Here is a 16,214-nt window from a genome sequence, read left to right on the forward strand (position 1 = left end):
AAGAAGGCTGCTCAGGGCAAATTCAGTAAAGCCAACGGTGCACCTGCAATGTACATTTTGTTCATGTACATGTAGTCGGGTCTGCTTCGGAGTGACTGTGACACAAATTACAGCCCAATTCAGATAATTTTAGCCAACTGTCGCTGGGGCCACCTGGCCCGCTCCTTCTAGACAGTCCCCGGCAACAGCAATGGGCTGTTAACACTCCCTGCCACGACAAAGCCGCCCACTGAAATTCCAACTAATGCATCCATGTAAATGTACGCACATGTAGCAACTTTTCTTTTCTTGTGGGGGCAGATATGTCAAAATTGTTCTCGCTGAGGTTTCGCTACCCAAATATGGAAGCCAGAATCAGAAGCCTCTGTGGTGTTATACATTCAATTGAGCTAATTTGATTAAAGGGGCATGTCTGCATGAAACATGCAGGTTCTAATACATGTACCTACACAGGCCTTCCCTATACGAACATTCACAGGAATACAGCCATGTACAAGGGACGAAAAAATTTCTCTTGAACGGTTTAGCAGAGGGCTGGATACCATTTGATGGCACAGCGGGGCGTTCTTTTAATAAACCCTGGGAATGTACATGCAGCTTAAAACATTTTATGAGACTTTTTTCCCCTTCATTTTCATGAAGAAACATGGAACCACGTGTACATGTACATGTGCCCCTCCATTTTTGAGAGGCAATAATGGTACACATACCTGTACCAATAAAGAGACTTGGGGGGTTGTCAAAATTGTAAGAAAGCCTGAAAAAACTCACAGAATACATGGTAGCTCCATGATTCAAGACAATGATGTAACTGAGGTGAATGTTTTTTTTGTATGGGGGTCGCACATATTTTTCAGGTGGAAACCAAAAGCCAACGAACTGCAGCTTGTACAATTGTACAAAATATTGCGTATGTTTCCCTGGGAAGACATTCTGGGGGTACAGAATCAGGTGTACAATGCCTGGGCGGGATTCTAACCCAGCTCACAGCCTGAGGCAGAAAGTGAGGCAAGTTGGTACCACTGCAACATTAACAACAGGCCTCCTGAGTTGAAGAACTTGACCTCTACGTGTATGTTGTAAATGTACATGACTTTCTCCTATCTGCAAAACCCCAACCTTATCAGCACTCTCTATCAGACAGAGCAGAGGGTCCTGTGAAGTGTACCCTGGGAGTGGGTTCAGCAGCTAGCTTGTCCTCCCCGTGGTGAACATTTTTCGCCCGCCACATTTTTGTGGCCTGACATCACCAGTCTGGCTGGTAGAAATTTGTTGACCCAGAAATGTGATAACAACAACATCATAACAGTTCTTTACTTTCCATAACAGAAGTCTCACAATGACTTACGAAAATGAGACAGCGTGGAGAAATTGGTGGCGCAATCCTACATTTCTCTTATGCGCTGTAGCGCTCACAAATTTTCAAACAGGAAATTTGCATTGTGGATTGAAACATAGTCACATGCATGTACTTAACAAGATCTAATTTCCAGACCTATACATTGTATCTACACACACAGGATACCCATAATAGGACCCACACATTTCACTTCCAAAAAAGTACATTTAACCTACTGTGTGTGGAGATACAGTGTAAAAACCATGTACATGCACTATGTGAACAGTTTGCCTATGGACAAATGACTTCCGAACAGCGCCCTAGTGTCTGGAAACCTATCCTGTCGTCCTGCTCTTTCTCTTTTCTTTAACAGAAACTGAATGAGACAATATCCTTCCCTGAGAAGATCTAAGCCCAACGATTTTCCAGCATTAGCGTTGCTTTTGTCTGATCCTGATGGCTACAGAGTGTGTCTACTGAAGTGAAATTAATGCTCTTAACTGTCAAACTTAATCCACCTCGGAAACCTGACAAAACAGAAGGCATAACTAGAAAGTACTTTCCATTTCACCTATTACAGATTTCAGCACTATGATTGGCAGAACCTGTTTCTATAATCCGCATCACAATGTGCCAGCAACATGTCAAAAACGAAATAAGAAAGTTTTCTCAATATATGTCCCCTCAAAAGTCACGCATTACCCATGATGCAACAACGTGGGTACGTCTGCAAATCTCTTACTGCGATAATGCAAGAAATGATACATCAACCAAAAAAAAAGAAGTTTCTCTTTTGATTGCTTGCAGACTTTTTGATAAAAATGCATTCAGTCAAAGTGTACAAATTTGACAATTGTACATGTATTGCCATGTTCAAAATTTCACACCTTGAATATTTAACCTCACAGTATTTTAAAGCATGGAAAAATAATCGGAAAGCCTACAGTCTGCCCACAAAAGTCTACTTTTTTGAAAGCTGGCCTGTGAAGTTGTTCAGTGTTGCCCCCCAAAAACTGAAACTACAATTTAGAAGTCTCTTCCCAGACAGATCCTGCAACTGATGAAAGATTTGTTTTCTTACTCAATGCACACTGGGTTCAGGGTTGTAACCAAATGCCCAGTCTTCCAGAAAAAAAAAACTTCCAGAAAAACCTGCAGGACGAATCAAAATTCCATTCCTATGAGCTTATTTCACATTCAGTCAATGCAAGCCAATGACCCATGACCAAACCAACCGAGGGGTATAAGGCTTGTATCCCCTCCCCTTCAAGTCCATCTACCCACACAGCCCAGGGGTATGGGGTAGCCTTTTGACCTATTAACAACATAAAAAGGCAAAGGTTTGTCTGGGAGTACCAAAAAAAAAGCTGAATGACAGGTGGAACTCATCAAGATGTAGCGCTTACAACCAAGAGCCACAGCAAGTCAACATTGCGCAGCATGCTAACGTAACATAGTACAATGTACACGTAGCATTCATGAAAAAGTTTAATGTAACTACAATTCAACAAGACAGTCCATTTTTTTCCCTGGACCCCTCTGAATGCCAGCTTGGTGAATTCCACTCCAGCTTTGCCTACTGGTGTGCCAACTCCACAGTTTTCAACTTTGGAGCAAACAATTGGTTGTATCCTTTTATTTGTCTAGGATAAATCCAAAAAAATCACAACTGAAGTATATGTACCTACAAAGTTGTTCACACTGTGTATCAAGTAAAAACTCTGAAAAAAGTTGACCGCATCACTGTACACTGTTGCACAGTCAAAGTGTATAATAATTTCCATTTCTTGACTGAATGAAGAAAAATCACACTTAGTTAAGCACTCCCCACAGATCCGTCTTCATTTGACATCCCATCTTTAACCAAACACTGACAGGTCTATAAATGCATTTTAAATGCAATGGGACATCAAAGTGGCACATCAAATATTGCCAAGACCCTAACAAACAAGACCAGCTGACTTGTTAAATCAGGCTCTGAGACGTAGGAGAGAAGACGCAGAGCCGTTATTCCCTCCTGGTCTCTCCCCCTTTAAAAAAAAAAAAATTCCTGACATCACCACATGTATGGGTACATGTGTATACAACCTGTGAGCTTTGGCTGATTTCACAAACTGTTTTGACTGTAGAAACAAATGTCAGTGACCTTGACTGACCCAAAACAAAATAAATACACTTTCGTGAGTGGAAGCTTGATTTTGTTATCTGGGACCCCGTCCCTTCTATGTGATATATGCACATGCAGTTCATCAGTTAAACACCCTGAACTTCTTGCACTATCCACTGCATGGAAATAAATGAACAGGAGCCATTCCACAAATGAATGAGAACGAATTCAAGATCACTTTGTTCTACATTAAACAAATTAGAATAACATCAGTGGATAATTTATAACGTATTACACATCCGTAGTTTTTTGTTAAGCTGTATTCATTATTAAAACCCTCCAATGCAAAGATGCATTCTCAACACAGTCGTCCTATCAGCCAAACTCAGTCAAGTGACATGTGATATGTCCTGTGTATTGTACAGGGGAAGTGGAAGGAATTTTGACTGTTTTTGATGGTTACAGCAAAAGGAGAGATTTTTTACGGTTACAGCAAAAGGGCGATTTTAATTCATTGTTGTTTATACATGCCTGTATCCTTTATAACTCTGTACTCTGTTTGAAGAGCAGAAATCTATGTCGGCAACACAAATTTCCTGAAGGACAAATAAATAAATTTGAATAGAATTGAATGGCACTACTTGTACTAAGTACATGATTTGACGCTTACAGATGCTCCACATATAATGGAGTCTGTAAGCAGTTAACATTATAAAGGCACCTCCCCAACAATACTCGGTCCTCCAATGTGTATTTTTTTACACATCCTGGGTGATGGTGAATTTAAATGAATCTCAAGTAAGCGCACACATGTACATGTTACAAAAAATGAGCTTCAGGAAGAGGAAACAATTGCAGGAGGAGCCTGCCTAAAGATTTACAATGTTTGGTCCAGTGTGCAGGTGACAGACAAGTCAGGTGCCAAACTTTTACACAGTCAATGTACATGTACATGTACAAGTGTGGATCTGTGGGGGAATGATGGTCCTCAAGAGCTTTACTGCGCCACAGCCCAATGGGTGACCCTAGTCCCTATGAACTTCAAGCCACTCAATATCATCAATATGTCACAGAATCGTCAATGCAAGCTCTGGCTAAGCCCATAAAGGAAGGCTTGGAGCCAACCCAGGGAAAAAAATGTGTTTCTGTGGTCAGGTGGACCTTGGATCGTACAAAAATCAAGAGCTGGGGAAGACTTATTAAAAAGTAAAAATCAGGAAACTGTTTTGTTAACCCTAACCCCCTAGGGTGTACGTAAAACCACATTGAAATCGGAGAATTTGGGACTGTTACATTTAATTCTCAAAAGCTGGTCTCTGTGGATATTATTCACCCTGTAAGATAAAATCAACTGTTCGTGTATCCGAGATAATTTACAGACAGATGGACAGAGAGCTAGCCCTGGGCCTCTCTGTATTGTTGACAATCTTTATACTACAGGTATGAGGTATTTGATACGTTGGGTTTCATCCAACAGCGCACGTGTACAAACAACGAGCATTACTTGGACATTTGGTGTGTAACAGGCCAAATGATCACCACAGGGCTAGTACAGGGAGTAAATTACATGGCACAAAAACGTTGTAGGGAAGGGGGGTGGGCTGGTCAATTTTTATTTGGTTTACCATGAGCTACGAGCAGAACAAGAGGTTTTTTTTTAACGTGCCCCCCTACAAATTCCGGGTTCCCCCCAGGTGCCCCCCCCCAACTAAAAACTGGATGAAAGGATATCGAACAAGGCTAACAAAAGCTTGCCCCCAAAAATTCCACGGCCCTGAAAGCTGGTGCCCCCCATAAGATGCTGGTGCGCCCCTTGTGCGCCCCCCTCCCACTAGTAAAATCTTAGCTATCCCACTGAACTTAGGAGATGTACATGTACATACACCTAACCAAGCCCTTGTCAATGTCATACTTTCCAAACATAGGCCTTACTTACTTGTAAGCCCACATTTACGAGAGGGAGGACTACATACCTTGAAATTACATTTCACTGGAAAGAAGTATATTCCAAAAAAAGTATATCAAAGTACTCACGATAATTTTATAGTAACTCTAAAATATGACAGGAAATTCCTGTGGTGGCCACCAAACACAATTTATTTTTCCTCTGGCCAAATCCCAAACTTAGGAGGAAGAGGAACAGGTCAGCCTGTGTGGTTTGCCACTGCCATCAATTCTTGGGCAAATCTGTGTTTGAAAACAAGGCATGGAAGAGTAACAAACAAGTTTTTCTCTTTGAAAAAAAAAACAAAAAGAAGAGAAAGACTAGCAGGCCTTGGTGGGCTGACCGATTGGGACCGGAACTCAGAAATCTTTCATGAAAATCCAGCTTTTGTAATTCACGACAAAAGAATTTTACCGGGCAGAATGGGTGTAAAATTTGTAGAATGCACATGGACAATACCAGCTAACTTCTGCATGCATGGCTCTTCTACGTGTAAGCTATAGCCCTACGGAGTACAAACTTTGTACGTGTACGCAGGACTGGTATCCAGTACACTTGCAAAAAAGGCAGAAACTCGAGTCAGGCATGCAACTTCGACTTTGACAAAAAATGAGGAAATTTCAGTCTTTACGAGATTTTTGGACAGTGTTTTTCAATTTTCAATGGCATTAGTGTGAAGTGAAAAACGATGACATCAGCTCAACCGAGGAAAAGTTGCATGCCTGTTGAGTCTTTTCTCTCTTCCACGGTCCATCCGCAGTGGGGTACTGAATGCTATGGGGTACTGAATGCTATGGGGTACTGAATGCTACACGTACACCTGCATGTGGAGACTTGATGCCTTGTTGGCAAATAGTGACTCACTTTTATCTACTGTGGCACAGACACTGCAGGGCTGTGTCTGCCATTTCAAAGCACACCTGAAGTTAACAATGTGTACAAAATTGTTTATGACAGCACTGTACACCTGCATATGTGCACGTAAAATTGTATACGTGTACATGTACATGTAAAAGTGATGCCATTTTACTGATCAGGCTATTGCCAGAGTCCTACATGTACATGTACATGTACATGTAGGGCAATACTGTAATGTACATGTACATGTACATGTACATGTACATGTAGGGCAATACTGTAATGTACATGTACATGTACATGTAGGCCTACACCTAGCTCTATGGGATACACTGTGCATGTTTAAGTACATGTAGGCATTTTGCCTTACATAAATCACAGAGCAGCCAGAAATGTAGGTTTGCATGTACAGTATAATCTAGTCCTCAATCCTCCGATTTCAATATGATTTTACATACACCCTCGGGAGTTACGGTTAGTTAAACGTGTCAAAATGAACTCTTGCAAACAAGAATCTGACCCAAATTATTTTCCTTTCAGCTCTGCAGGTTTCAACCATACAGTCAATCTGTGTGCCTCAGCTGGCAGGCCAGTAATATGCACTGCTATTTGTAATAGCTCTACCCATTGCATTTAGTGAACGGCAGGGGGGCTGGGCGTGATAACTTGGGTCAGCTGGAAACAGCTGCTGGGCACTTTGCAGGGGAAAAAAGCTCTGTACTTGTGTAACCTTGTTTCAAAAGCTGTCTTAGAAGGTCAGGCAATATGGCAATATGGTGCTCATCAAAGGTGCGCCACATGACCTGATGCACAAGAATAAAACGAGCGTGTAAAATCATTACGTGCATGCATACATTACATGTGCACCTACTTGCTTAATCATAGGAATTTGGGACACAAATGGCCCTTGGTCTAAACATATTCAAGAAAAAGAAGGTAACCATTTCTTTTTGACTCAGGCATTGTTCATGTAAGTTTAATACTTTCACCGCAACCGGTATGGCAGGACTCACCCAGAATCTCGTGTTTGGATTGACGGTTTAAGGATAACACCACTATATTGCTGGGAACTGTGTAACAATAGGGACCTAATTAATTGATTTGAGAAGAATTTTTTCAATTTTCCGGGATTAAATTAGAGCACTCTGTGTTATTTCCTTTGCAAAGTGGTCAAATAATATCGGCCAAAGTACAGTGGAAACTCCACAGCCGTAATTTACAAGGTATGTCAGGAAGTTTGGGTACAGATGACGGGATGTTATCAAGCTAATGAACGCTCTATTTGTCTAACCCTTCTGACCAGTGCTCTGTCTGGTCAGAGCACTTGCGGGCTACCAGGCACACCATTCTGGACAGATCTAATTTGTTTGACCCTCTCAAAGTACAGTAAATAAGGACCTGTTGCCAATGATAACATACAAGCAATCAAACGTTGATTGTACAGCCATGCACTCTGGTGCAAATATGCAGTTGTGACTTGGTGTCCCAAACTCACTGCAACACAGCAAGTTCAGCAACAGGTCAAAGTTGTACCACTTTTGAATACTTTGCATATGGACTACTGAGGTAGGAAACGACATAAACATGTACTGAGAGGAAGCATTAATTAGTCTTGCACTGCAAACTTTCAACACGAGATACATGTAGCTGTCCTAAAACTTCAATTCATATAACATGTACTCTATGATAATTCGTTTATTAAGTGCAAACTTCATGCAGTTATGCCGTACATGTATGTTCAAATGCATTGTTCAATCAAGACACTTAATGTGATCGAGCCTTATGATTTTCCTTGTTTTTTTCTTTTAACATCTTCCACCCCGGGGGGAAGAGCTCCTAATTTCTCCCTTCCGACATTTAGCAGGTAGACAATATTACATGCAGCACCTTTACCAGATTTAGGCCTTAAAGGGGCCTCAGAATCAACTAGGGGGTCCACATCGCAGGAGCAAAACATCTTTTTCACACTTTTCATTGATGGGGGGGGAAGCTTACTGCTAGGGGGGTGGAGGTGGCCCCCTCCCCCTGGCAGTGGGCTGCTACATGTATTTCTCTCAAGTGATTTCTGATCAAACTTCTTCCATCTTCAGCACAACCTGGTTTTTCCGCCAACCTTGCAGTTACTTTTTTCCTTATTTTAACAGGCAAATGATGACCAAAGGCTTCAGAGAATGTCCTTCTCCCTCCTGGTCTGTTTAGTTCCTGATTTGAAGTAAATTGGCCCATCCATCTTCAGAAATGACACCTTCATGGCCACTTTGAATAAACATGGTGGTCAGTCCACAACTAATCAGATGAAAAACCTGGGCACATCAAGTACTAACAACAAAGGGTATGTCAAAGTAAAGGGAACTTTTTTGACAGGAAAACTGCAGTTTCTGTCTCCGATAGCCTTGTTTACTTGAACCACTTTGCAAGTGCAGCCTCCTATTCATAAGGGGGCCTCGCTTTCATAGTATGAGTCTTTACAAACTGCTTTACAGTGGAGCCTGCTATACATGTACGTGGGCCTTTTCTAAATCTCAGCTTCTTTTCTGTTTTGGCTTGATATCAAACTTCACATCCAGTTTCAAATTCAAACACTAAATGCATATTGCGGAGACCACATCATTATTAAAAACACTCCTAATTCGGTAATTTTCGAAAAACGGATGCGCTAGCAGCAAAAAGCAGCAAGTCATCAACAGAGCAACTCAGTCGGGGACAATATTTGGAGGACTGAAGTTGGAAAGCCAAGACAGAAATGAGGCGGATTTAATTTTTTTAAAATGCACTTCAGGGTACAACACAGAAATCCGAAAACCAAATATCCAGACTTTCCAGGACTTCCAGGACGTCTTTTGCTATTCTAGGATTTTTTTAGGATTTCCCATGACTGCGGGAACCCTGACAGGGATAAATTCAGGATTCCACCTAATCCAGGCCCATCTTTCACATGGATGTTGATGCCGGGACCGTGGGAATGACTAATATTTACATCTCAAAACACCCCCTTGGAATGTCTGGTCACATCATCACCAACTCTAGAAAAAAATATTGACAAGCTTAACGCCATTGGCATGTAATTTACCCTGCATGCTTGCAAAAGCCATTAAGCTCAATGTCACTGCCGGATTGTCATGATTATGTACACATTTCCAAGGATAATGTTGGAATCTTTAAATATCTATTCTTAGTCAATGCGTTTTTTATTTCCTCTGTTTTTTTGGCTTGGCTTTCATCAAGTCTATTCCAGTCGAGCTGTTGGTTGAAACTCACATTTCGCATCTCCAAAGAACAATTTTTTACAGACTTACATGTACATGTTTTTTTAACTTGTATTTTTTAACCTTTTCCTCGACTACATGAACCTTGCGGTTTTAAACAAGATTCATCCTTTTTTCTGCAGAACAATTTTTACACCCGCCATTAAAAAGAAATTGCATAAAAACAAAGCAAGAATTTTCCACATTCAAATCAGTGCGTGGTAAGTAAATTTATGGGGGGCCCATTTCTGCCATCATGGAGTCTTTTATTATTCGATTTTCCCCACAAGAATCAACATGACGCCTTTTTTCCAGAGCAAAAATAACCTCCAGGGATCACAAACATGTTCAGGAGGATCAGCCGATTATGATGAGATTCTGAAAATCCACTGTGTAATAAATACTAGGAATGAGGAAACCAGACTGGTGCAAAGTGATTTGTGTGCGAGTGTGTGTAAACTGCTTGAAGGCCTTTTGACCTCCAGTTATTTTCAGCGAGAAACAATTTCACCTCTCACTGCCATTTTCGAGGCCCTCCTGTAGCCAAGTCACACTTTTAGTATGTCAGCCTTTGTTCTGACACAAATGGTCAGTAATTGTCAAAATGGTCAACTGCATCTGTCTTTGGAGAGTCACCGTGCCAACCACAAATACGGGACACTTTTTACTTGTTTACACATGTACATTGTACATGTATACTGTACATGTGCCCATGGATGTATCATGACATGTACAGTTAATCTCAAAATTATTCATACCCCTAGTTTGCTATTTTGTTAAAACATTTCAACTGGAGTGATGGTCAAACCAGGCACACAAAACTAGTATTTCCTTTGCAAAAGCTCATCCGGTCAAAGAGCTCATTTTTTGGTTATCAATTCTGTGGTCCTTTGGTTGCAAATCTATGTCACCTGACTTTGGAATGGGTTAGAAATAAGTTAGGGCTTCACTGTACGTACCCACTGTCTAGACAAGGCTGTACCAGTAACGAATTATTTGTCATAACTGGACAGGAGCCAAGTTTTCCCCAAAATAACTCTCACCACCAAATTTCAAAATGAATGGCCAACCTCTACGGAATACAATAGGAGGTTTACAAAAGTCAGGGCTAGGGATGAAAAACATCTGTCATCCATGGTCGATGAGAGGTTAAAGATTCACCACTGCTTGGAAAATTGCTTCTGCGGTTCCAGTAGAAAATTGTAAGCTACATGTGTGATTTTTTGGGCGACAAATTTTACAACATTTATCTGAAAAAGTCATATTTTTTTAGGTTCTGGATAGGGGACAGCATGTGGATTTCAAGCAGCATTTTAAGAATAGAATGACAGGCATAAGCACAATCATTGACAGACTCCAGTGGTACATGTGCGGTAGGAAGTACACCGTACATGTATAAGTACGACTGGTTTTCATCACAATGTGTACAAAATCGTAAATGTAATGGCACTGAATGGCCACCTGGTACTGTTACATAATAACAGTAATGTCATTCCCATTTGAAACGTGACTTTGTCAGTTGTCACTGATTGAGTAGGCACTTATGTACATGTACATCGTCATTGCATGTAGATTAGATTGTACATGCCTCCTTTTCCCCTGGTCTTGGAATTCATGGGATCAAGTCCCACTACATCCTTATTACTAGCCTTGTCCAAGCATTGAGGTAGAAAGGCAGTCTCGGTTATTTTGTCTCGAAGACACAGAAGGCTGACATAACAGATGATCACCACAAGATTGACACCAAGATCCCTCTAACAGTGGCTTGACTTGTCTGGTTCTGAGTCCCTGTCTATAGTGTCTTTGTACTTAACCAAGTTTCATTTCAGCACAATTCAAGGCTTATCCCAAAGTCAAACAATCGGATTTTGACCAAAGTGGCAACATGCTTTATCCTGCAGTGTACAAATCTGATTATGTGACTGTTACACTTAAGCTTTTGGAGCTGTGGGGCAAAAAACTCACTGTAGAAGTTCCACTGTCACTTCCTGTTTGCAGGCTTTTTTTACAAGGGGTCTTTTAATGACAAAAAAGTTTGCTTACAGTGAAAAAATTTTTGGCAAAGACTACCAGGTTCTTGTGAACTGTATAAAGTAGCAACACACAATACATGCAGGTGCTCAGCTACATGTGCGTATTAACAAAAAATGCTGGACTTTACAACCAAGACATCAAAAAGGTACTTCAGAAACTAAGAGCAACATCATGACATAAGATGACTGACATACTGAACACTGACGTAAATGCAGTACGCATTTAAAAACTCACTGTGTATTGTACGTGTTATACGGCTGTTTCACAATAGTGTGCCACCAAGAGTTTGCAACGTGTTGGCCAATCACAGTGCGCTAAATTTGTCGACCCAATGCGCGTTTGAAAAGGGTCGACAAATTTCACGCGTTATGATAGGCCAACGTGTTGCAAACTCTTGGTGGCACGCTATTGTAAATCGCCCGTATTGTCAAATTTTGACCAACTGTAATCCTTTACATAGGAAACCAATTTGTCACAGCTGAGTATGAGTAACACTTCAGCTGCCAATCACCAAATGGCAATTCTCAGTTTGACACAGGATACATGTCTGAGCACAGGTGGTACATGTACATGAATAGTACACACACGTGTACATGTTTGAACTTATGCACATGTACTGTACATGTGTCTCCGTCTTGCGGCTCAAATTCCATGTTCAGTGCATGGGAAAGCTGTACACATTTGAGAAAATACGTGTACAGGTAAGGTGCAGGGTTTGGCTTAGGGAACAAGTGCTTCAGTGGTTGTCTGTTTTATCAATGTCTGCCATCACTGCCTGGAGGTCTCTGAAGATTAAAACTGAGCCTGGATATTGCTACTGTTGCCCTACATTCCGAACAGCCCTGTGAGCCATGCCATTCAAACAATGACAAACCTTCTGTGGATAAGCCAAAAGATTGAACGGCAGATATAAGCCTATATTATATACAACGTAACCACGCATCTGACATGTCTGACCCGATTGCAGGGTTTGGCACCTAGCAGTATTCTCTTTCGTGGTGCAGCAAAGTTGCAAACTCCACTCAATGACCCTTTTCTCTGAGCCAGACACTCCCCCCCCCAAAAAAAAAAAACACAGCAAGCTTGTTGTTCCTAAGAGAGCTAGCATTAATCCACTCTGAACTAAGTTCTATGAATAAGAAGGTTTTTCCTTTTTTTTTTAGAGGCTGACTAAGACGGGGAGAAGAAGTAATATGTCTGTTCAGGTGGCAGACATTCACACAACTTCCTCTCGTGTAACACCTCAGGGAAGCAGCAGGCTGAACATGTTTAGTGTAGGCTCAGATACATCCTTATTTAAAGGAAGACGGAAGGTTTTCTTTACAATGGTAACAGATTGGATATAAGTTATAACACCCTCACTGTGGAGGAACTAACTTCCATGGTCTACTGGTGTAAAACAAGGCCTCAGGGAAAAACTGCATTTGTTTTAAAAATATGATACTGTTTCAGCATGTTCAGAGAAGATTCTACAAAACGATTCATAAACCTTCCCTCGAACAGAATGTATTTGGTGTGACAAAATCCATGAGCTAAGCTGAACTGCTAAAATCTAAACACACTGCTGTTAGAATCATGAAAGCAAAAGATCACCACAGCAGCTCAGAAGTGACCTCGTAAATTTAACAACATAGTTCAAACAATGACCATTTCTATTAATTTTATGCCACCCACCCCAAATGAAAAATTCCTCTCGCAACATCAGTCACCACAATGACCACGCGATCGACCAGCTCGAACAAGCCGGCTGGCTATTTATGTTACACGGTGGGGTCAGACTTGTAGTCGGACACTTATTTAAAAAATAATATTTCTCCGGCTAAAACGGTTTCGAGTTCCACAAATCACTCACCAGTTCCGCGTCAAACTCTGCACCGGCGCTGCTCACCAGAACGGCGGCCAGGGCAACGATTACGGCGGCCATACCGCGGCGGGGCACGATCGTTAACTTCAGTCTTCCAGTGGTCGAAATCATATTTTTTTCAGGCCTCCCAATCAGCCTAGAAGAACGCCAGTACCAGCTCCACCGAAGTTTTTAACAGCAGACCCACAAGTCAAGGTGTACGTGAGTGGAACAGCAGAGGATAATTTCTGAAAAGTCACTTGATAATTTGATTAGTTGATCGTTGAGTGACACAGCGAGTTACAATCCAGGCTTCTCGCGGCCTCAGTGAGCATCGACATTGCACATGGCATCTGTTGCACGCCTGAAATTGCTGGTCCTGTGCTGATGATGACAGCCAAAAAGCGTAGCCTCAGTCGACTATAGCAGGTCTAGCTTTCTGCAGAGATAGCTACGGCTGCAGGAATCTTTTAGATCCCAGCTGCTTGATCTGTGTAAATCAAGCCCATTTCAGTCCCAAAAGGGTAGCCAAAACCAGTTGTCCAGCAATCGTCACCCGTTCGTGAAGGGGGTGTCTCTGTAACTGAATCCCATTAAACAAAACCGGCAATACGGGACGTGTACTTTGTACGTCGCGATTTGCTCTAATTGGATAGTCCATTAGTTTTACAGGGGTGGCACGAAAGTTCTGAATAGGGGGCTGCTTACTCAGTTGTTCATCTTACGCACACCGACCCTTCAGTTCTTCTCCAAGTAGTCCCATCAAATCTCGATGAAGTAATTTTTAGAGCATTTCTCAATTGTTCACTTCAAAATCAAAGTCTAAATGTTGAGCAGCTGGCAGGGAATTCCCCTATATTAAAATGGACGGAGCTACATAAAACAGGTGCACCGGTTGCACCAAGCATGTGCTCTCGTCTCTTTACGAATAGTTTTACAACAAACTTTTTTTCAGAATAGACGATACCTCAATCTTGGGGGGGGCAGCGAAAATGCATGTGTTCTCTCATCCCGAATGAAAATACCAGTTCTGCATGTGTTTTATTCCTCCATGCTTTCACTCGGCAATGGAATATCTTGAACACGAAGTGAGAAAGCGGCGGGGAACCGGCGGACGCAGATGTAACCACTATTTGCAGAGCAATTACATAACACCTATCCAAACAAACCTCAGTTCGAATTCCTTTAGCGACGATATCATGAGTTTTGCGTGAATCATGGGTGATGTTTACAGATAACCTTTTAAAATGAGCCAGCATGAATTTGTACAGGATTACGGGAGGGGGTTCATAATGAAAAAAAAACGAGCACTGTGCTGCAGGGTCGATTTCTGATAGGCAATGCCACACAGCCAGACGGTTGACTTCCCCTTTTCGATAAGCCATTCTGACTTGGAACAACTCTTTTCTATAAAACTAACACTGCGACATGTTGTGTTACCGTTTGTTTCTTTTTCTACTTATTGAACTCTTAATGCAGGAAACGACACAGACCGCACTGTGCACGGAGGCCAAATTTACCAGACCATGTCAAATCCACTGCTTGGACAACACTGCCTCTCAGGAAGATGAGCCAACTTTTTTTCATCCAACGAGGGGAAACATTTCAAAAATGGCTGAAAGGGACGTAATAGGCCTACCCCTATTTAGTGCTCGAGGGCGAGTAAAGGTTGAGTTCCCGTGCAATCCGGGGAGCGAATATATGCACATAGTGTCACCGTCGATCGGTCCCTCTAAAAGCCCAGAATCGGGGGGGGGTCGATTCTGTCGGGAGAAAATAAAAAAGAATTATGAAATAGGCTTCACTTCCAAAGCTTATAATTGGCAAAATATTGAGCTCGTAATTTCTGTTCAAGTTTGATTAATTCGTACGAAATTCGTGCCGCATATGAACCTGTGTTTCACTTCAAATACTCTTTATAATAGCCAACTACGTGTATAGGCCTAATGCAAAATTCCATACTTGTCCCGAATAATGTTTTTGCCGTCTCGCATCGACAGTGAAGGCATGTGGTTTGTTTATACTATCAAACACCCCCTCTGGTCCACTAAAACCACAAAAAAAGAGAAAAACCATTCCAGACAGCTATCCTCCGCTGTTTGTTTTCATCAATGCCGCGCTCAGATAAGGGTGAAAAGTGAATGCGGAGGTGGAAAAAACGTAGACTACAAAAGCAACAACAAGGTGAACGGCCCTAATGCAAGCGCTGCTGTAAGTTCAATTAAAAGAAATGACGATGGTGACATGACGATACCACTGCATGTCAATATTTATATGAAACGATGCCATGTTGGTCAACAATTGTTAGGATCCGATTCTCGGAGGTGGTGAAATATTTAAACACTCACAATGACACGGAGTTCATGACCCAGATTAACACGAATCCTTTGTTCAGTTATTGCGTCTTCCTATCCTTGGCAAAGGTAAATTGGAAAGAACAAAGAATCGTTTGGTTGGGAAATTTGTAATTTCCAGCGTAAAAATGTAGAGTATCCGCTCTGAAGTGACGAGCGCGTTGCTGAATGTATATACGCCTTGCGTTCGAATCCCTGCGTGAACAGCTGAATTTGAGAAATGCAAGCACTCCTACGTCCCATATTTTGTTTGATCACAGAAAGGCACCTCTTGTTATTATGAAGCCGTCCGATTTCCTCTTTCCTGTGCACGCGATAAGACAGAAAATCTGAGCAAACTGTAGGAAATTAGAAGTGAGGGGGAAAATTGTGAAGAAATGTTCGTCTTGAGGAGTGAGAGGTAAAACTGTGACGGAAACTTTCGGGAAAAAAATCCTGGAATATGGAGGGGACTATCTCGTCCGCACACACATCAGCGCGGGTAGAGGT

The 16,214-nt window shown here is 41.7% G+C and overlaps 1 protein-coding gene across 11 annotated transcripts in view; it reads right to left on the reverse strand.

The window, feature by feature from the left end:
- The window catches only part of hspg2 (heparan sulfate proteoglycan 2), a 111,885-nt gene extending 97,914 nt beyond the window's left edge, over positions 1 to 13,971 (reverse strand). For 6 of the 11 annotated variants that reach the window (XM_087147088.1, XM_087147086.1, XM_022234772.2 and 3 more), the window contains exon 1: positions 13,381 to 13,970. In XM_087147088.1, the coding sequence (XP_087003214.1) occupies positions 13,381 to 13,503 (123 nt within the window). In that variant the 5' untranslated portion in view covers positions 13,504 to 13,970. Of the gene's footprint in view, positions 1 to 13,380 lie in introns of all 11 variants that reach the window. The other 5 variants (XM_087147081.1, XM_087147083.1, XM_022234768.2 and 2 more) reach the window with 1 other exon arrangement.
- Between the last annotated feature and the right edge of the window lie 2,243 nt (positions 13,972 to 16,214).

Source organism: Acanthaster planci, linkage group LG16 (assembly GCF_054643075.1).
Source record: "Acanthaster planci isolate LZ-2023a linkage group LG16, COTS_SCS, whole genome shotgun sequence".
NCBI lineage: Eukaryota > Metazoa > Echinodermata > Asteroidea > Valvatida > Acanthasteridae > Acanthaster > Acanthaster planci.